Genomic DNA, 22,656 nt, shown 5'->3' with positions numbered 1-22,656 from the left:
TCTTGGGCCAAAACCCCATAAAAAGCAAAATGACAGCATTTTTTCATTGCCCATGGGCTAAAAACTGCATAAAACGCACAATGACATGGGTTTCTAATTGTCATGTGTCCGGCGCAAGACATGTTGGGTACGCCGCCCACCGTTCCCTGCCGCAAACTGAAATCAAGAAACAGCATGTTGCTAAACGGATCGGAGTGTCAGTGGATCATGTTCAAAATGCGTTGCTCAATCCGTCCCTTCATTTCAGCTACGATCATAATTGGAGAACAGAACCAACATCTTTCAGATAAACCCGCAGCCAGAAGTTACAAGCATTAAGGTCAGGTGATATCGATGGCCAGTATGTACGGAAATGACGGCTTGTAGTTCTAACATTACCGAAATCTGCAGCAGCCGCTTCACTGCCTCTGCAATATGCACAGGTGCGCCATCTTGCACAGAAATGATCCTCTCCACACATCCATGCTACTGAATGGTTGGAATGACGTTGTTGCACAAAATACTGCGCCGCGCGGGATTAGCCGAGCGGTCTAAGGCTCTGCAGTCATGGACTGTGCTACTGGTCCCGGCAGAGGTTCGAGTACTCCCTCGGGCATGGGTGTGTGTGTTTGTCCTTAGGATAATTCAGATTAAGTAGTGAGTAAGCTTAGGGAATGATGGCCTTAGCAGTTAAGACCCGTAAGATTTCACACACGTTTTTCGAACACAAAAGACTCTCATCGCTTTTGCCAGTGTCGGAACTCAGGAGTCATGTCCACAAAGAAATACGCCCCTAAGATAAATGATGTCGTCAACCCCAACTGCACAGTCTTCCTTGCAGAATAAAGTGGTACTGGTTGACGTGCGTGCGGATTTTCCGTTGCCTACATTCTGCTACTCTGTGTACTGTCATTTCCTTCGAGATCGAAATGGGCTTTGTCTGTTCACGGAATGTTCTATGACCATTCATTGCCTACTTCCATGAGAGCAACAAATTGTCGAGCGAATGTTTATCTTACTGGCATGTCAGCAGGTAGCAACTTCTGAACGTGGGTGATTTTTTTTACGGATAGCAATGGACGATGTTTCGTGGAATTTTATGCACCGCGCTCCGAGGCATGTCCATTGTTCGGGAAATTCCCCGTCCACTGCATGTTTGCACACAGTCGCTCGACTCCTATTGCAGCACTATGGTCACATCTTTAATATATGCAGCATGAACCTGCGTTGCTCCTTCTGCCACGTTGCACTTGAAAAGTACCTGCCTTTTCGAATTCCGTAATCATTTCCTCCAAACTCTTAGCTGACACCAGATTGATGCCTTTTTTTCACACCCTTGAGTACCCAGAATTTCTGCAGGGTTACTGGCGTACAGTCACCCTTCTTGCCTTCTTGTAAAAGACCTTCACCACCAGCGCGTGATCCTTCATGGAGACAATCATGTTTGGCGTCGGACGCAAACTGAGGAACAGCCGTGTACCTCGTAACTAATTGTGTGCACATTCTGACGCTTACAGCGCCATCAATGGGTTTAATTTTCGTTTTTTTTTTTTTTTTCGTCGCTTGAAGATTTCCCACGTGTTGATAACATGCTGTTCAATTATGGACACCCTTAGATAAGTTCTGAAAACTTATGGGTATTGATGGCGGTAATCAACACATTTTTCATAACAGAATGGGGTAATATTTTGCACACATTTAGCCAGTCAGTTCCACTAAACCGAAACCTGTTGTAGTCTATTGCCTATTAGCACAGGGCTACTTACGTTAGAGCTGAACGTACAGACTACGAAGTCACACATGGAAAGCAAGTGGATGTCCACCAGAATTCCGTCAAGAGCTTCTTTACTATATTTCGTCTTTCCACTTGCCCTCGAGGATATATTTCGATCTCCAATAACTGTGTAGTCGGGATATCTACAGAAAAAAACAATCTTTAATTAATACAACTGCAATTGATAGAAATGTACGGGCTAGAAAACAAGCGGAGAGGCCACGACGTTCGGATCGTGGGTTTGCTTCAAACTTCGTACACTTTTCATAGTGCATTAGGACAATATAATATGCAAGTAGTAAGGCGTCCTACTTAGGCCATTTCGAGAAAATCACAATAGAAGTTTTACGTATCAGTGGTGTACCGGTGCGTTGGGGCCGTGAACACGAGGTGGCAGAGGTCATGTGGCGATCGTTCAAGCTCTGTGATTGCTAGATCGACTCCCACTCATCCTTTTCTTTAATCCGTATTTTTTACGACACTAGATTCTTATCTGATACATTTGGAAGGTAATTTGATGATGAGAGACATGTATTTGGGTAAACCTTTAATGACTTTCCAAAGTTATTTCGCTGCTTACCAGTTTTTATTATTACAACAAATATTATGATACTTTTGTTTCTACAGGCAAGTTAAAAACTTTATCAAGCGCCTTCAGACTTATTCATATTTGATTGACATAGAACGCCAAATTGCTTCTCGTGAAGATGCAATTAAAATGCGTTAAATCGTAAATAGCCAATTTTAAGCATCGATATTTACGAAAATGTTGCATTGCGCAAGGTTTGCATCTGCATTGTCGGAATAAGGAGAATTTTTTTAAATGCCAACGAGCTTCGTTGTTCCTTAGAAACTCTGAAGATTCCTTGTGCACGAGGGAAAACTGCGTTCTACCGATGTAGTTTTAATTTGTTTTCCGTATCCTGTATCGAAAGCACATCCGACGATTTATCGTACATTACAATGATATCCTGACATATCGTAATTCATTGTGGGCGTTTACGAAGTTATTTACACCTTTATTTATCGATGTCTGACTTGGACTTTTCAAGCCTGTCGCCCCGTCCTTGAAACCAGCGCCTAAAGACGGAAGTGTCCAGTTGCGAAGCACCTTCTCGATTGATTACCAGATTGAAGGTACAAGGAATTTCGGAATTCACGGCAGGAATACATTTTTAGGAAAACTTTGCGTGTTTGGTTGTTCTCTTGCCGATAATTTTAAATACACTCCTGGAAATGGAAAAAAGAACACATTGACACCGGTGTGTCAGACCCACCATACTTGCTCCGGACACTGCGAGAGGGCTGTACAAGCAATGATCACACGCACGGCACAGCGGACACACCAGGAACCGCGGTGTTGGCCGTCGAATGGCGCTAGCTGCGCAGCATTTGTGCACCGCCGCCGTCAGTGTCAGCCAGTTTGCCGTGGCATACGGAGCTCCATCGCAGTCTTTAACACTGGTAGCATGCCGCGACAGCGTGGACGTGAACCGTATGTGCAGTTGACGGACTTTGAGCGAGGGCGTATAGTGGGCATGCGGGAGGCCGGGTGGACGTACCGCCGAATTGCTCAACACGTGGGGCGTGAGGTCTCCACAGTACATCGATGTTGTCGCCAGTGGTCGGCGGAAGGTGCACGTGCCCGTCGAACTGGGACCGGACCGCAGCGACGCACGGATGCACGCCAAGACCGTAGGATCCTACGCAGTGCCGTAGGGGACCGCACTGCCACTTCCCAGCAAATTAGGGACACTGTTGCTCCTGGGGTATCGGCGAGGACCATTCGTAACCGTCTCCATGAAGCTGGGCTACGGTCCCGCACACCGTTAGGCCGTCTTCCGCTCACGCCCCAACATCGTGCAGCCCACCTCCAGTGGTGTCGCGACAGGCGTGAATGGAGGGACGAATGGAGACGTGTTGTCTTCAGCGATGAGAGTCGCTTCTGCCTTGGTGCCAATGATGGTCGTGTGCGTGTTTGGCGCCGTGCAGGTGAGCGCCACAATCAGGACTGCATACGACCGAGGCACACAGGGCCAACACCCGGCATCATGGTGTGAGGAGCGATCTCCTACACTGGCCGTACACCACTGGTGATCGTCGAGGGGACACTGAATAGTGCATGGTACATCCAAACCGTCATCGAACCCATCGTTCTACCATTCCTAGACCGGCAAGGGAACTTGCTGTTCCAACAGGACAATGCACGTCCGCATGTATCCCGTGCCACCCAACGTGCTCTAGAAGGTGTAAGTCAACTACCCTGGCCAGCAAGATCTCCGGATCTGTCCCCCATTGAGCATGTTTGGGACTGGATGAAGCGTCGTCTCACGCGGTCTGCACGTCCAGCACGAACGCTGGTCCTACTGAGGCGCCAGGAGGAAATGGCATGGCAAGCCATTCCACAGGACTACATCCAACATCTCTACGAATGTCTCCATGGGAGAATAGCAGCCTGCATTGCTGCGAAAGGTGGATATACACTGTACTAGTGCCGACATTGTGCATGCTCTGTTGCCTGTGTCTATGTGCCTGTGGTTCTGTCAGTGTGATCATGTGATGTATCTGACCCCAGGAATGTGTCAATAAAGTTTCCCCTTCCTGGGACAATGAATTCACGGTGTTCTTATTTCAATTTCCAGGAGTGTATAAGATTTGTTGTGATACTAAAAATTGGCAGACTGTTGCTAATGACATTGTAAATTGAATAAAAGTTCTTGTAAATACACTTTCCTTTGGTCATACTACTTTCCAAACATATATTGAAATAATATGATTAGTAATATTTAGGAAAAAACCTCACTAGGACTCGATCTAGCAATCCTCAGATTAAGGGGCTTGAACGCTAACCACATGACAGCCGCAGTCTCGTCCGCAGAGTAGCTACGCCCCGGTACATCACTGACGCATAAAGCTTACCTTGCACTTTTCTTGAAATCGCCTAAATAATACGCCTTACTACATGAACATTAAGTTGTTGTAATGGGATACTAAAAGGGTACAAAGTTCGAATAAATCTGTAATCCGAGCGTTGTTGCCTCCCTTTGTAAGAAAAAAAAAGGCACACCACGAAGGATTATCCGAATTGGCACACACGTACAGACACAAAATTATTACAATTTCAGAGAAACTGGATGATCTATTCAAGACAAAGAACTTTACAAACTGAGCAAGTCAATAGTATTTTGGTCCACCTGTGGCCCCGAAGCAAAAAAATGGCTCTGTGCACTATGGGACTCAACTGCTGTGGTCATCAGTCCCCTAGAACTTATAACTACTTAAACCTAACTAACCTAAGGACATGACACACATCTATGCCCGAGGCAGGATTCGAACCTGCGACCGTAGCAGTCGCACGGTTCCGGACTGCGCGCCTAGAACCGCGAGACCACCGTGGCCGGCGCCCCGAAGCAAGCTTGCCATTAATTGGTAGAGTCCTTGGATGTCCTACCGAGGGATGTCGTGCCAAATTCAGTCCAACTGGTGCGTTAGTTCGTCAAAGCCCCGAAATGGTAGTTGGACGCTACCCATAGAGCTCCAAAAGTTCTCAATTCTGGAGAGATCCGGCGACCTTACCTTAGGGTTTGGCACGCTTGTCTTAGACAAGCAGTAGAAACTGTCATCGTGCGTAGGCGGGCATTATCTTGCTGGAATGTTTGTCCAAGATGGTTGCCACGAAGGATAACAAAACGGACCGTAGAATATCTTCGACTTACCGCTAAGCTGTAAGAGTGCCACTGATGAGAACCAAATGGGTCCTGCCTTGAAATGGAATGGCACCCCTGATCATCACTTCTGGATGTCTAGTCGTACGATGGAGATTAGCGAGGTTGGTACCCCCCTGCTGTATGGCGCGTCTCCAGACAGGTGTTCACTGGTCATAGGGGTTCATTTCACTCAAGACCATTCTACTCCAGTGGATGAGATTCCAGGCCGAAGACACGTCTAGAGATGCCGCAGAGGGTGGTGGGATAGCAACCTGACTGCCGCCCACCACATGGCCGGACATCCAGTTGTAATGGTCCGGAGTGCCATTCCATTTCATAGCAGGACCCTTTTGGCCGTCATCCGTGGCACCCTTACAACGCAGAGGCCCCGTTTTGTTGCCATTCAAGGAAAGCCATCTTGGGCTAACATTTCAGTGCGATAGTGCTCGCTTACACACGGCAAGAGTTTCTACTGCTTGTCTTTGTTCTTGCCAAACCCTACCTTGGCAGTAAGGTTGTCGGATCTATCCAGAACTAACAAGGTTTGTGGCATTATGGGTAGGTCCTTCCAACCAGTTTGTGTTTTCTGCTACCCATACCATAAATAAAAAAATTATAAAAATCTCAACAATCTCTGGGTCTTTAAATTTACTCAGATCCCATCTTCGTAATTTCCTACTTTCTGCCAATTCTTCAATTTAATCTACAGTTCATAACCAATAAACTCGGCTGGGGGCCCGTATCTGTCCTTGGAAATATGTTACAGTTCAGAATCTGGTTCCGACGTCTCTGTATTACCATTTTTAATCGACCTGAAACCTTCCTGTATTCCAGGTCTCCTCCACGTGCACAAACTTCTTCCACGGTTTTTAAAACAATTGTTAGTGATGATTAGATTACGCTTTGTGATAAAATTGTACCAGTCAGCTTCCCCCTTCATTCCTTTCCACTGGTGGTTATTCACCTGCTACTTGTCCTTCTATTCCTTTTCCTAGAATCGAATTTCAGCTCCCGATAACAAATTTTCATCTCCCTTAAATATCTTAGTAATCTTTTTAATCTCATCGTTCATTTCTTCGATCTCTTCAGCATCTAGGTTGCATATAAAACTGTACTACAGTGGCGTGTGTTGGCTTCGTAGCCGGCCGAAGTGGCCGTGCGGTTAAAGGCGCTGCAGTCTGGAACCGCAAGACCGCTACGGTCGCAGGTTCGAATCCTGCCTCGGGCGTGGATGTTTGTGATGTCCTTAGGTTAGTTAGGTTTAACTAGTTCTAAGTTCTAGGGGACTAATGACCTCAGGAGTTGAGTCCCATAGTGCTCAGAGCCATTTGAATCATTTTGTTGGCTTCGTCTCTATCTTGGCTCCGATAATGCGTTCACAATTGTTCGTTATTTGACCTACTCCTGCATTACCCTTCTATGCTTTTCCGGGGGTGCCCAGAAAGTAAAGCACCGAAAGCAATGCGAAATGTTAAGATTGTATTATTTGAAGTCTCCTGAGCGAGCGCGCCAAGTTTCCGTCACTTCGGACAGACAGCGTAGCTGGAGGACAGTTTCAAAATGGCGTCTGTAGGTGATGTACGTCACAAGCAACGTGCCGCCATTGAATTTCTCACTGCAGAGAAAGAAACTTCGGGGAATATTCACAAAAAAAATTGCAAACTCTATGGAGCATTTTATGTCGACCGAAGTACAGTTAGTCGCTGGGCACGGACGGTGGGGTCATCAGATGGCGATTCGGCGGAGCTCCGCAATTTGCAGCGGTGGGGGATACCACCCACGGCTGTCACACCTACCATGTTGCAGCGAGCTGATCTCATTCGCGAGTACAGACGCATTACGACACAGCATTCAGAGGACGATGAGGAGGTGATTCACATAGTGAAGCACTGGCTCCTCACCAGGACAAGGATTGGTACCAATGGGGCATATGTGCTCTTGTTTCGCACTGGAGGAAGGTCACAGAACGCCCACTATAAATAACTTAAACTTATTTTTTTCTCTTTTTAAGTTTTCTAAGTCACCTGCCAGATTACGGGATCTAACATTCAATTCTCCAACCTGTAGAGCACCAGTTTTGTTTTTCCTGGTAATGACATCCTCCTGAGTAGCCCCCACAGTAACGGCTGTAATTTCCCTTGCTTTTAGGCGTTCGCATTACCAGCACAGCAAGCCTATGTTGGTTGAGGTTACAAGACCAGATCAGTTAGTCATCCAGATTGTTCTCCCTGCAGCTACTGATAAAGCTACTGCTCTTCTTTATTCAGTACACATTAGCCTGGCTTCTCAATATATACTTCTCTATTATGGTTGCTCCACGTTCGAGTTAATTCTTTTTCTTTTTCCCGTGGTGAATTCGTTTTTGCAAGCCCACATTAAACATTTTGCGGCCATAACATGTAACTCGAGTGCGAAGGGACGTGGAATGCATCTTTATGCATGAGTCACGCAAGCCACCCCATCACAGCAAGGGCCATAATTCATGGAGGACAGAGTTACATGAAACAAAACTAAGAAGTGAAAAACATAGAAACTGCAGTAAAACCGCCACAACGTATTATTACATGGCTATATGATCCTCCCGTATTGTGGCCACATATGCCTATTCCTGTGGCAACGACTGTGTATCCCATGGCCTTGCAACTCTTCGTCGCAGAATGGATGTCAAATTATCTAGAAATTCCCCATGTCGCAAATATTTTTGTTTATTTAAAACTCTGTACCAAATTGGTAACACTTAATGTCTCAGAATATGTCTTATCAACAGATCCGTTCTTTTAGTCGCGTTGCACTACAAATTCCTTTTTGTCCCCAATTTGTGATCTATGCATCTAATCCTCGGCATTTTTCTGTAGCACCAAATTTCAAAAGCTTTTATTTTCTTCATGTCTAAGCTGTTTATCGTCCATGTTTCACTTCCACACATGTCTACACTCCAAGCAGATACTTTCAGAAAATACTTCCTGGGAGAGAAGTCTATGATCGATGTTAACAAATTTCTCTACCTTAGAGACGCCTTTCTTGCCATTGCCAGTCAAATTTTATACCCTTTCTACCTCGGCCATCATCAGCTATTTGGTGCCCAAATAGCAAAACTAATCTACTACTTTTAGCGTCTTGTTTCCAAATCTAATTCCCTCAGCATCACTTGATTTAATTTGATTAAGTTACATTATGGTCGTTTTTCTGTTGTTGACGTCCGTTTTATAACCTATTTTCAAGATGCTGTCCCTTCGGTTCCACTGTTCTTCAAACTCCTTTGCTGTCTCCGTCAGGATTACAATATAATCGTCAAACCTCAATGTTTTTACTTCTTCTCCCTGGACTTTAATTCCTACTTCAAATTTTTCTTTGGTTTGCTTTACCTCTTGCTCAGTGTACGGATTGAATAACATCGGGGATAGGCTACAATCCTGTCGCACTCCTTTCTCTACCATTGCCGTCTTGTTTCTGAACAAGTTGTAAACAGCCTTTCGCTCCCTGTATTTCACTTCTGCTACTTTCAGAATTTCAAAGATACAGTTCCAGTCAAGACTTTCAAAAGCTTTCTCTAAGTATACAAATGCCATAACAGTAGTTTTCCTTTTCTGTAACCTATATTCTAAAAGAAGTAGTACGGTCAGTATTTCTTCACGTGTTCCTATATTTCTCCGGAATCCAAACTGACCTACCCAAATGTCGGCTTCAACCAGTTTCTCCATTCCTCTGTAAAGGATTTGTGTCAGTATTTTGCAACTATGACTTATTAAACTGATCGTTCGGTAATTTTTACACCCGTCAGGAACTGCTTTCTTTGTAATTGGGATTATTAAATTCTCCTTAAAATCTGAGGGTATTCCACCTGTATCATCCGTCTTTCTTACCAGATGGAAGAATTTCGACATGGCTGGTTCTCCAAAAGCTACCAGTAGTTCTGACGGAATGCCGTCCAACCCTGGGGCCTTGTTTCGACTTAGGTCTTTGAGTGCTCTGTCAAATTGTTCTCGCAGTATCATATCTGCCACATCATCTTGACCTACGTCCTCTTCCAATTCTATAATATTGCCCTCAAGAACATCCGCAAGACCTCTAGCGTTTCACTAATACTAGGTACTTCGTGTTTGCAATCTTAGGTGTGCTGCGAATGTGGAGGGGCTACCGACACTTATTGTCGTGTGCTCTTTAAAACGGATGCTAACTTTCCAACACAAAACTTTCCAACATATAACCGTGAGCAATCCCTACAGCTAATTTTATATTTTCGCAACAGTGATAAAAATACTGATTTAAGTGGACAATGTCGCAATGAGCGTTGTAAACTGTTGTTGTTCCTGTAGCTTATTTTCACTTGGTGTTCTTTAAAAAACAAGCTATTTTGATTAACATTATCTACAGTAATTATGGGCATAGAAGATCTTTGCTTTTATTCTGTTTCCATGTACCCCTGATTAAAGCTAATTCTTCTTCGGCAATGGGCCGTACTTTCTTGGTTTCCTTTTGAAATAATGTTTCCGCAAAGTTCTCCGGAAAACCGCTTTTATAAACACGTTCTTGTTCAGTTTTTGTCTTTTTCCTGAGGTAAATTCGTCGTTACATATCCGCATTAATCATTACGCAGCCGTAGAGTGCGACGGGCCGTGAAACGCATGCTGATTTAAAAACTGTGATGTACGCCCGTGCTAACGGGGCCAGTGTTTTCAACCTTCATGGTTGACAATTGCCTCCTGTAATATGTTCTCCGACGGTAAGGCACGGCTGTGTTATGACATCTGACACCTGCGCTCATAAAACGGTGGGTGCTGCTGAAATGTGTACTGGTACAGGGACTTCTATGGCATAGTGTGCCACTGGAGAATTTTTTGTAAGGTAAGTTATAATTTTCCTAGTGTATCGTAAGATGTGACATTAAGTGGTTCCTAATACATCTGTCGTATGATGCTTCCGTTTTATAGATATCTCACGATGGTCTAAGATCGAAACTGTAAAGTCGCTCAACCGAAAGGGAAAAATATCAGTTGCAGGCAGCACTAAACCGTTAAAGAATCCACCGCACCTGCGGCCCAAGTCTCAATGAAGATAAACGTAAAATGTGTTTTAAAATTTACTGCAACACTGAGAACTGAGAGAGCATTACCTCGGAGCACACTGTATTCAAAATCGTGCTGTTCATGACACATGGCCGGCCGGTGTGGCAGAGCGGTTCTAGGCGCTTCAGTCTGGAACCGCGCGACCGCTATGGTCGCAGGTTCGATTCCTGCCTCGGGCATGGATGTGTGTGATGTCCTTAGGTTAGTAAAGTTTAAGTAATTCTAAGTTCTAGGAGACTGATGACCTCAGATGTTAAGTCCCATAGTGCTCAGAGCCATTTGAACTATCTGAACCATGACACATCGATATTCGCCCGCAACTCCAGTGGAGCCGCAACTGAGCCACTGCATGCCACTCGATTCTGTAGTAATCAACTATTAATGCTCAAGTGTGCCCTCTATGAAGGCATCCATCTTGACAGACACACAGAACGCAATGCCAGTCTTTTTCTTTTCTTTTTTTTTTTTTTTTTTTTTTCAGGGATGTCAAGTTGTGCCTGGTGGAGTTGCTGCCCAGACCGCGGCTGGCATCAGGCACCATTACATCTAGTTGAGTTTCCGTGATTCTTTATCAAAAGGGGAAAACCATAGACGAACAAAACAAAGAGACAGATCTGATATGATGTTGCATATATTGTTTCAAAGCAACACGTTAAATGAGAGGAAGCCTGTTACACATGAATAAAGGTTACAGCTCGCCAAAAACGCTGAGAAAACTGCCAATACTCGTCTTGCTGCGGGTCAAGACACAATAATAGCCAAATAGTACAAATTACGGACACAATATTAAATGGTCCAACCCCTGACTTAAAAGAGAGTGGGCTGAGAGATAGCTGAAATATTAAATAATGAAAACTGATGTGACCAGCCCAGGAAGGGGCGGCTGTGACGGCTATTTTGGAAGCATGATACGATTTCCGCACCAACCGTTTGGTGTGCACGTTATCGCGTCGCGTCGGAATTATTAGCAATTAGCACGTGGAAACTGATTACCGACCATGTTGTATTGTGTCGGTCGATTAGTGGCACTACCGATGTAACCATCATGCACATCTCTGAATAATGGCGGCAGCTCACTCGCTGGCGATGGACACGAACTTGCTCCTTGTAAGAACTGGCTTCGACTGGAGCGTCGAGAGTGTCTCCCGTCACTTTCGTGCCCCATGACCCAACGACACTGTCTGCCTCCACCGACGGGAAGAGGAGCCCCGTGGCCAACCCAACAGGCGCGTCTCAGGCGTGTTCGTTCCAGCCCGTGAAGGCAGTGTTGGCCCCCTCACAGTTGGGACACCTGGAATAGCGGGTGTTCCCCAAGAACGCCGTCGGCGAAGAACAACTGAAATTCGAACTAACGGCTACCTTAGCCTTCTCCTCAGGGGTCTATCTTCCTCAGTTTCTACTCCAGTCATGTTTGTTTTGTAGATAACAAAACATTCATGTTTTGTTTCTGAAGGTTAAGTGCTTTGAATGATTTATTTATATCATTCGCAATTATAGTTCATGATTTATTACTTACTTTTTGTTGATCTCATCGAAAACACTGACGTCGTCTGTAGCCACGTATATCTTTCTTGCTCCGCCGCCGTTTGTTATCTCCAGCGTTTCGTAGATGTCCTCTACTGCGGCCATGTACTCGTCGACAGCGTGATATTCAGCTTCGTGGATTAATTTGTCACTTCTTCGCACGTGGATCCTAGCGCCGACACAAAAAAGCGCGTATAAATTTCAACATGAAAACAAACCAAAATATCTTACAAATAATTAATTTATCTAATGAAGGCGCTACATTACCATTTATAAATATTCTACACACCAACTCTCATTTACCACTAAGGATCAGTTTATATAACTCCTATCAGTCCTACATTTGAAATGTTTGCCGAAGACATCTGCAGGTCACAAAAACTAGAAAATTAATGTACGGCTTCGCGAAGACTGCTGACTGTAAACGTAATCAAATGTAACGCGGTGCAAGCAGAGGTACGCAGCCTTGTTTGAGTGTACTGTCTCGTAACTATCTGTGGCGTTGGCACACAGTATAATTCTAGTGTGTCGCTCGGGTTCATCTGGTACATCAACTGACGTACCGAAAGTGCATTTTTGTTAGCTAAACAAATTTACGTTTGAAAATTAGCTAACAGGATCTAAAGCCTCTGAGGATGCCGCCCGCTGTAGGAGATGGAAGGTTAACCACAAAACTTGCCTTCGACCACAAGCTAACGCCCATAAAACAAACGTCACCAAGTAAATGAATACTGACTAGTAAAACATTCATTATATGATACTTTCCTTTATTCCTCATTTGTGATCCTTTGTTACGAGGCAACCTCACAGGTTTTCCAATATCTCACAATTTAGAGAAAAGAGCATCCTAGTTGTGATTCCATACTGGAATGTCCGGTTTGTGAGTTCCTGAAGGTAGAAGTGATACAACAGCTTCGGGCCACTCATGTCTAGAAGATATGGAATGGCTCCGAAGATAAATAGATCCCATAATAGTCCATTTCCATTCTTTTCCGAAACTGAGTTGTCTTCAGGTCCATATTCCACTTTGAAAGAAGGACCTGATCTGCAGTACCTGATCTCCGACACTGATGGCGAGACAGAAATCCTCCAGTAATCCGTTGACTTCCTTCTGTATACAAGGCGCTTGTGAAGACAGTGCGACAGGGAAACTGGACGTAGAGTACACCAGTCACTCACGTTACATACCAGAAACTTTTCGCCCCCCACACATTATAAGTTAAAAGAACGAATTACATACATACTTCAAACAATGGAAAGCCCAGGATGCTATAATAATAAAACACTGTTCAAACGAATTGGAAAAGATGCGTATCAATGCCAAGTGTGTTAAATCTATTTCGATACAGGAGCACTTGTGGTCTTCTTGCATGGCATGAGACCTTCGCTTTCAATAATTGTGGAAAACTTTGTTGAGGAAGCAATGGACTGGGGACATTGTATTCTGTATGGTAGTGACTTACATTCAGGAAATCATGTAAAATATTATTGTTAGTTATATGTAGTTGGAGAAAATAGTTAATGGAGGAATAAGAAAAGAGTGAGAGTAAATTTCAGCCTCGTTTTGCAAACATGAAAGTACAGAACCGTGTGGAATAATAATTTAACTATTACATTAAAAGAATCACCAACTCTGTTAAGTAAAGAATGATATTGAAGCAAAGTAGAAATGTTGTATGCAGATTGTATTGCAAAGATATGAGGTCACGGCTACCTGAGATGTGGTAATTTTTCTACTATTTCAAAATTGACTATCTGATTTATTGTTTTTGCTTGTGAATATTGATTCATCAATTCGAATTTCCACACTGCAAGGTTTGTCTTTTACTTACCTATTCATCTTTATATAATAACATTATACTATGTATTTGTCTCCTACTGTCTCAATATAATGGAATTAATTGAAGATAAGCTCCCCAACATGACAATATTTTCAAATGAGGATGGAGAACGAACTATGTGTGTTTTATTGATTTGTATTTTGAAGTGAAATAACTGAAAATATATGTGTAATTATGCAGAAATTCCAGCAGAATTCATATTATTATTGAAATATCAACCGTATCATCCTACAGATGATTAAGAGAGATAAACTACAGAGTGGAAATGCACAACTAGCCATATACAACAAAGAAGAGCAACAAAAACAATGAGTGTTCTTATTATTAACAGAATTGGCCATTTAAATTCGACCGTCTCTGTCACGCGCTGCAGTGTGTCACTATCTCAGCGTGACAAGTGCTGTGAAAATGTGATAAGCCACACAAGTTACTAACTTACTCCAAACATTAATAAAACAACTCTGGGCAACAAGAGGGTGGGAACGGTCAGAATGGAGACAGGTCAGAGTTGGACAGGGCGGGTTGGACAAAGTCGCCGGAATCTCACAACCCTAAGTGAATACCGATGTCTGGCCATCGTATGGATACCACCAAAGCAATTCAGTCCGATCTCAGAAGTGTCACTGAAGCCGCAGGGCCCGATCAGACTGTAATAAATACTTCACGAGGAAAGACCTTCCGACACAGGCGTCCCATTCGAGTACCCCGCTTGACATGACAATCCCTTGCAGCTCGCCTTCAGTTCTTCCACTCCCATGTCAACTGGTTACTTCGTCATTTGCAAAACGTGTTATTTGCAAACGAGTTCAGATATTCTCTGAAGCAAGGTGATGGTCGTTTTCGTGTGTGGAGACCCGTGGTGAGCGGTATCTGCCAAATGTTGTCCAGGTAGTCAAAAAATTTGCAAGAATCTGTGATGTTGTGGGAAGGCTTCACTGTTGAGAGCCATACGGATCATGCGGTTGTCCGTGATGGCTTTACCACCAGACAGTACGTCGAACAGATCCCGTCCGACCATGTGGTGGCTGCTGCATACGGCGGTGGCCGTGAATTGCTTCTAATGCCGAGGCCCACGTGGCTGGCGTCAGCAGGGTTGTCTTGCGAAGCTTGCCGTTGAAGTAAGGGAATGGCTCAAGGTGAGTCCTGATCTGGGAAATGCTTGACAGACGAGTTCGTGGTCGTCCTGTTTCATTACAAATCCTCCAACTCTCTTGGTCTTCCCCTGAAGAATGGGAAAGGATAATGCAGTATCACCTCCGTCAACTTATACAGAGCACACCACATAGGTATCAGGCAGTGATAGACGCTCACAGAGAGCATACATAATATTGAAGCTCTCAATATACAATGAAAAGCACACTGAACGAAGCGATGAATATTTTCTTTCTTTTTCATTTTGTTTTCGATACTTCCCGGTGATTTCAAGTCTCTTTGTGTAAAAGATCGAGACTGTAATGACATTTTGTTGTGCACTTAATTTGTGACAGATAAAAGTATAATTCGTTAACATACCCAGTCCTCAAGTATTGCTCAGCAGAGTATGGGACACGCAAAAATTTGTGTTCCCCTAATTCTTCTCAGCACTGTATTATTAATAGGATAGATAACTACTCACCACGTAGAGAAGACGTTGAATCGCAGATAGCCACAACGAAGACTGCTATACATTTGAGTTTTCGGTCTAAAGGCCATCATCACTGTGGCCAGAGACAGTGGACGTGTGTGTGTGTGTGAGAGAGAGAGCGAGAGAGAGAGAGAGAGAGAGAGAGTTATGCTTGTGTGAATGTGTGTGTGTTTTCTACATCAGATGAAGGTCATTCGGCCGATGGCAGTGTTTTCGTTGTGTCTGTCTGCTACTCAGCGTCTCCTCTTTATGGCGAGTAGCAATCCATCCTTTTCATATAAGTGTTTCTTACACGCTTCTTTTTATTTTTGTTTCTATTTCCTCTTTCGTAGTTTTCATTGTTTTCAGTTTTCTCTTATTGTTATTATTAGAAGCGTTTTTGTAATATGAGGTGGAGGCTAGCTTTAATTGGTAAAATGTTAGTAGTTAACTTGTTGCTATTCCTTAAAAGGAACATTACCGAAAAGGTTGTACACGTTTAGAGAACGAGGTCATATGCATATACTGGAAACGTCAATCAATAACAAAATGTGCATATTTCTTGTGCGTGTGTATGGTAAACGACAAATAATTAGAGTCACTGACATTGCACAAAAACATCGCTGTGACACTGACCGCAACTTAAAATGTATCTGCAACAGAATCAATGCCTGTTTTGTTTATTGTATATCAATCTTTCATTCAAAACTTTAAATCATTTTATTCTTTGTAAAACAATTTACCGACATGTAACGACCAATGTAGTGGGCAAATAGTCTAAATTAAGAGTTGAAACAAAATTAAATCAACAATACCACAAGTATATATGTTTCACATTGTGCCAATTGTGCGGGGCGATTTGAATTGTTATATTATTTTGAAACATGAGGCACAACAAGGTCGCTTATAAATCTTTTTATTGATTAATAGTTTCAACAGGTCTCTGCTGTCATCATCGGATTTTATAAGACATTAACAGAAGTTCATGATATTTACCAACTTGCAAGTAACATAGTGATGTCCTCGCGTACTCATACACTTAACTCGTACAACCTTAATTGAATGAGTGTGGAAGGACATTAGTACAACGAGATGTATGTTTTATATTTGTGGTATTTTATGTCTGATATACTGAGGTTTCTTGCTAATTTTACTGTAAAACGACACACCATCACTATCTTACTTGCAAGTTGGAAAAGATCGTGAACTTCTCTTAATGAGCTACGAGATCCGATAATGACATTAAAGATCTGTCGACACCTGTAATCACTACAAAGATTTACAAGCGATCTTTATGCACCTTACACACCAGATTAATATCACAATTCGGTATCGATAAGCAACGAAACGTTAGACAAAGAACAAAAATAGGCGCACATTCGTTACGGCAGTGCCCCTTAAATATGGCTGCCATACAACGAAGTCCCCCCCCCCCCCCCCTTTACCCCACAGATTTGTCCGAGTTTTTATGACGAGCAGGAGCGTCCTGGGGGTGGGTAAGTTATACAGTTGTGTGGCCTAAGCCCGGAGCTTCATTTTTGTGTGGAGAAATTCGATTTGTTGGAAAAAAATTGACTTTAATAAATTTTAGTTAAGATTCACTAAAAGAAAACCGGCGCTTAGTTAGTTTTCTTAGTTTTATATTAAAAAACTAACGTTAGGCTGGCTTAGACAATCTCATATAGAGATAATTTCCACACTTCTTTATTGAGTGCAATGAGAAAAGCCGATAATCGACTATCGCATGCACGGCACCGGCGGCCTGACCGCCAGACAGTTGAGCGCAGGCAACCCAATCGTGCGAGTGTATGTTTCACTCCACGCGTCTGTTCTGCAAGCATATGATACTGCAGTACACAGAATTTGGTAAGTTTTTATCATGTGCATTCGATAAGACTTTTTATCTCTATATAGGTAAATTAGTAAGGCGAGACGACCAATGGTCTCTTCAGTGCAAATGCACACCAGGGTTATGGGAATCGGCGAAACGACGCAGTTAATGAGAATAATGGGAAACGGGCAATACATTCCTAGTGTGTGGACAAGTTGAGAATTTGCGTCTGACTGGAGGTGTACTAGGGTAGTCCGTGCAGGTGCGGTGAGCCCTGTGTTCGTATAGCTCAACGGTCAGAGAATATCCCTAGTTAGCAGGACACCCGTGGTTCGAATCCCAGTCTAGCACAAACTTTTAGCTATTCCCACTGATTTCAATCAATGCCCGCTTGCAGCCAAGGACAGTAATTCCATTGTGTATTACACTTCAAATCGTCATGATGTGCACTATAGTCCGTGAAACGAGTCAGCTCATGCGGTCAGGAGGCTGTGTTACCGTATGTGGCGTACTACACCCCAGACGCTAGTATCCTAGAACGTACTCTAGCGACAAAAAGAGAAAAAAACGGCCGGACAATACGCTTGTCCTATCCGAAAGTCTACTTTCATTAACAGTAAGTAGTTCTACGACATAAATTCGAAAAATTGAGGCCAGCTACTGAGTATCTATTATGCTGAAAATCTTAAAGTTATTTGTTACTCTTCGTAGTAGTGAGTAAACTGTTTCCGAAATACTGCTACATTCACAGTTTTTCTTTTCACTGTTAAATATTTGCATTATTTATTTGTTCTAGAATGAGTGACATAACAGTGTGCCAATACATTAACAGTCATAATCTGAAAAAAAGTACTCACTGTCTGTTGATCGGTCGTCGTAAATTTGAGAGTGCGCTACAGTTACGGTAACGGGAGCAGTCCACTCACAGCGCGATCAGAATCTGATTTCGTATCGTTTTCTTCTGCACTGCTAGATCTGTCTGTAGCATTTATCCAAGTTTCATCTAACCACACAATGGCATTTCATTGACTTTTCAATCTCACACCAATTATCCTCCTCAGAAATCTGAATCGTCAAGCATCAATATCTGTCCTTTGTATCGATACCAATATTTTATGTTGATTAACAGCTCAATATCTGAAGCGTATCCCTTTGAGCACTGTGCGCAATAAAGTTTGCTGCCTTTAAAAACTTCGTTTTAGGAACAAAGATGTTCTGTAGGTTACCTGGTCCTGGTTTCTAGGCAGTTCACCTCTTCCGGCTTTTAGGAGAACCTAAAGATACTGATCGGATACAGAAAGAAACCTAACATTATGAGGTAACGCCCAACAGGTATGCAACACACCTAACGTGCAGGAAACGCAGGCATGACCTTATCTGACCAAAACTACTGGGAAAACTACCGTAGTATACTCTTACTTATGATTGTCTGTGGTAGTCGATTTTAGTTTTGCAACTGTACACTCTTTCTTTTGCAGAGGCGACGTGGCTAATGCTACCTGCTCAAGCAACGTTCGTCTTTGGTCGGCTTCCCACAATCTCTAGAAACGAAACGACGCACCTGAGCTATGAAAACTTGACTTTTCTCCAAGATTATACATACTTGGATGTGTAAATGATCATCATCTCATGACAGAGTTGGGGTAATTCCATCTGCTTTCGAAATCGAGACCTTTGCGTTCCGCAAGCAAGTGCTCTACTGACAGAGCTACCCAAGGACAACTCCCTGTCTTTCCTCACACCATTACTTCCTCTAATACCTCATCGCCTTCCTTCCAAGGTTCACAGAAGCTCTCCTAGAAAGTTACAAGCGAAGGTCCCGAGTTAGAGTCGCGGCCCAGTGCACAGTTTTAATCTGGCAGGAAGTTTTAAATTAGAGCACACTCTGCTGCATAGTGAATAATTCACTCTGGACTGTTTCACCCTTTTGCCCGCAACACACAGCGACACACAAACATGCATCTTTCTACTCAATGATGCACTGTCTCATATCTTTGCCCACGTCCAAATAAGATTTCAAAGCATAGATAGACATAATAAAATGTATTAACTCAACCAATTGCTACAGTCCTTTCCCCATCTTGCATAGGGAACAGAAACTAAAAATTATACCCATCCTCTATGATCCCTCTGTTGCTCCCTCCAGTGTCTGCAGGAAGTGGTGTACAGTGTCATATCTAGGACAGGAATCACAATCCCATACGACAGGTATCATAGAGTGTAGCAAGAAAGCTGAATTTCCTTCTATGTGGGGTCCACCATAGTACAGCAGATTGAGTAGGAAAGATTAGACCCACTTGCTGGCCAGCAGTGGGTACATAGAAATAATTGTCCTGATTGTATTAAGTTTTATATTGGTCAGTCAGGCGAGACATAGCAGCAAAGCTGGATGAATATGAAAGCATTTGGAGGCAGCAGAATAATGACTTCACATTTTGTGAACACGTATGAGTAAGGACCACATCTTCGAGCAACAGCTCCTGAGCCCTCCACTCAGCAAACAAAGCTCAAAAACTAAACCAACTGAAAGCCGTGGAAAGCAACAACTTCTGGCCCAAAGTTCTGCTTTAATAGTGAATGACCTAATACAGCTCAGTAGTTCCTCTCTTCTAAACTTCACAAAGGCAATTAGAAAGAAAGGGAACAAATTTTTTGACGATTTTGTATTTTCATCCCATTATAAAATTTATATATTTCTTAATAAATGATATACTGTACAAATCACTTAAAATCCGCATGATGAATATTTTTTCTTTACCACAGTCTGCACCTGTTGAAAACACCAAAAATTTTACATGCATGACTTCAAGATCAAATTAAGTCAGTAACTCTGTAAATTTCACTATCGAAAAGCGAAATTATGTTTTTCTCTTTGGTATCACTGTCGAAGATAACGTAGTGGCTTGCATAACGTAAACACATGTGGTATGCAGATATTCTAAAAATTCTGTTGCTACAGTGATCAATGTGGATGCCGGAAAGGTAAACAAATTTCAGATTGTGGCAAAACATTGTTATAAATGTTATTAGTGAACCATGCAGAACATATCTATGATGGGAGATATAAAGGAACGAGTAGTAGAATGGAAGCCTATGCAGAAAATGAAATTTTCAGTCGTTCCATGAATGAAACCGGTGCTCGTTACCCTAAGTTCTATATGATAGGGACTCAAAAGCATACAACAGTGTAGTAGCAGCTCTCCCTTATGGTGATGCGATTCTCACAAAACTGGAATGTGTGAACTACGTCCAGAAGAGGATGGGCATCAGGCTGAGGAATCTGAAACTAAGTATGGGCAACAAGAACCTTCGTGATGGTAAAACCATAAGGGGTAGGCTGGCAGACAAAATTGTTGATGATTTAAAACAGTATTATGGGACGACCATTAGGAACACCATTGAAGATTTATTCAGAATGAACCAAGCAGTATGGTTTACCTCCCTCCACAAACTGTCAACAGATGACAAATCATTACATCAACCTTGCCTCCCAGACCAGATTCATGACACAAGTGTAGAAAAGCACAATATGAAAACACTTCACACAGCCAGAAACATTCCATCCCATCAGCAATCATGGAAGTCGTAAAGTCCTTTTACAGAAGCCTGGCACATCCTGACTTGCCGAAGAAGTGTCTACATGGCCAGACTACGAATCTAAATGGGTCACGGAACAGCCTGATATGGGCTCGCATATCAAAAATGTTTTTATTGAGAAAAATACACTAGAATGAGGTGGACGGTGTATAATGTTGTTATTGCTTTTCAAGATGGCAACATTGGTAGTGGAAGTACTACACCCTATGGGAATTATTCCTGGAGTAAACTGCATCAGAGAATTTCAACCGCTGGACAAGATTCGCATCGATAACGCACAGTATGTAGCACGAATATCCACTATGCAGTCTAGATGGGAGAAAGAATGCAAGCCCTGGAAAACGACCAAGAGGATGATACACAGCAGGTACAGGGTCTCTCTGAATGAGTAAAAACAAAACGGATAAAATACACTCCTGGAAATGAAAAAAAGAACACATTGACACCGGTGTGTCAGACCCACCATACTGGCTCCGGACACTGCGAGAGGGCTGTACAAGCAATGATCACACGCACGGCACAGCGGACACACCAGGAACCGCGGTGTTGGCCGTCGAATGGCGCCAGCTGCGCAGCATTTGTGCACCGCCGCCGTCAGTGTCAGCCAGTTTGCCGTGGCATACGGAGCTCCATCGCAGTCTTTAACACTGGTAGCATGCCGCGACAGCGTGGACGTGAACCGTATGTGCAGTTGACGGACTTTGAGCGAGGGCGTATAGTGGGCATGCGGGAGGGCGGGTGGACGTACCGCCGAATTGCTCAACACGTGGGGCGTGAGGTCTCCACAGTACATCGATGTTGTCGCCAGTGGTCGGCGGAAGGTGCACGTGCCCGTCGACCTGGGACCGGACCGCAGCGACGCACGGATGCACGCCAAGACCGTAGGATCCTAAGCAGTGCCGTAGGGGACCGCACCGCCACTTCCCAGCAAATTAGGGACACTGTTGCTCCTGGGGTATCGGCGAGGACCATTCGCAACCGTCTCCATGAAGCTGGGCTACGGTCCCGCACACCGTTAGGCCGTCTTCCGCTCACGCCCCAACATCGTGCAGCCCGCCTCCAGTGGTGTCGCGACAGGCGTGAATGGAGGGACGAATGGAGACGTGTCGTCTTCAGCGATGGGAGTCGCTTCTGCCTTGGTGCCAATGATGGTCGTATGCGTGTTTGGCGCCGTGCATGTGAGCGCCACAATCAGGACTGCATACGACCGAGGCACACAGGGCCAACACCCGGCATCATGGTGTGGGGAGCGATCTCCTACACTGGCCGTACACCACTGGTGATCGTCGAGGGGACACTGAATAGTGCACGGTACATCCAAACCGTCATCGAACCCATCGTTCTACCATTCCTAGACCGGCAAGGGAACTTGCTGTTCCAACAGGACAATGCACGTCCGCATGTATCCCGTGCCACCCAACGTGCTCTGGAAGGTGTAAGTCAACTACCCTGGCCAGCAAGATCTCCGGATCTGCCCCCATTGAGCATGTTTGGGACTGGATGAAGCGTCGTCTCACGCGGTCTGCACGTCCAGCACGAACGCTGGTCCAACTGAGGCGCCAGGTGGAAATGGCATGGCAAGCCGTTCCACAGGACTACATCCAGCATCTCTACGATCGTCTCCATGGGAGAATAGCAGCCTGCATTGCTGCGAAAGGTGGATATACACTGCACTAGTGCCGACATTGTGCATGCTCTGTTGCCTGTGTCTATGTGCCTGTGGTTCTGTCAGTG

At 43.9% G+C, this 22,656-nt stretch overlaps 1 protein-coding gene across 1 annotated transcript in view; it reads right to left on the bottom strand.

Moving 5' to 3' along the window:
* LOC124790303 (alpha-(1,6)-fucosyltransferase-like) overlaps window positions 1-22,656 on the bottom strand; it is a 174,286-nt gene that overhangs the window by 5,305 nt on the left and 146,325 nt on the right. The window contains exons 6-7 of the mRNA XM_047257777.1: window positions 12,043-12,219; window positions 1,746-1,896 (exon numbers count right to left, since the gene is read on the bottom strand). Of these exons, the coding sequence (XP_047113733.1) occupies window positions 1,746-1,896; window positions 12,043-12,219 (328 nt within the window). The remainder of the gene's footprint in view (window positions 1-1,745; window positions 1,897-12,042; window positions 12,220-22,656) is intronic.

Source organism: Schistocerca piceifrons, chromosome 1 (genome assembly GCF_021461385.2).
Source record: "Schistocerca piceifrons isolate TAMUIC-IGC-003096 chromosome 1, iqSchPice1.1, whole genome shotgun sequence".
NCBI lineage: Eukaryota > Metazoa > Arthropoda > Insecta > Orthoptera > Acrididae > Schistocerca > Schistocerca piceifrons.
This window is presented reverse-complemented; position numbering and strand designations above follow the sequence as displayed.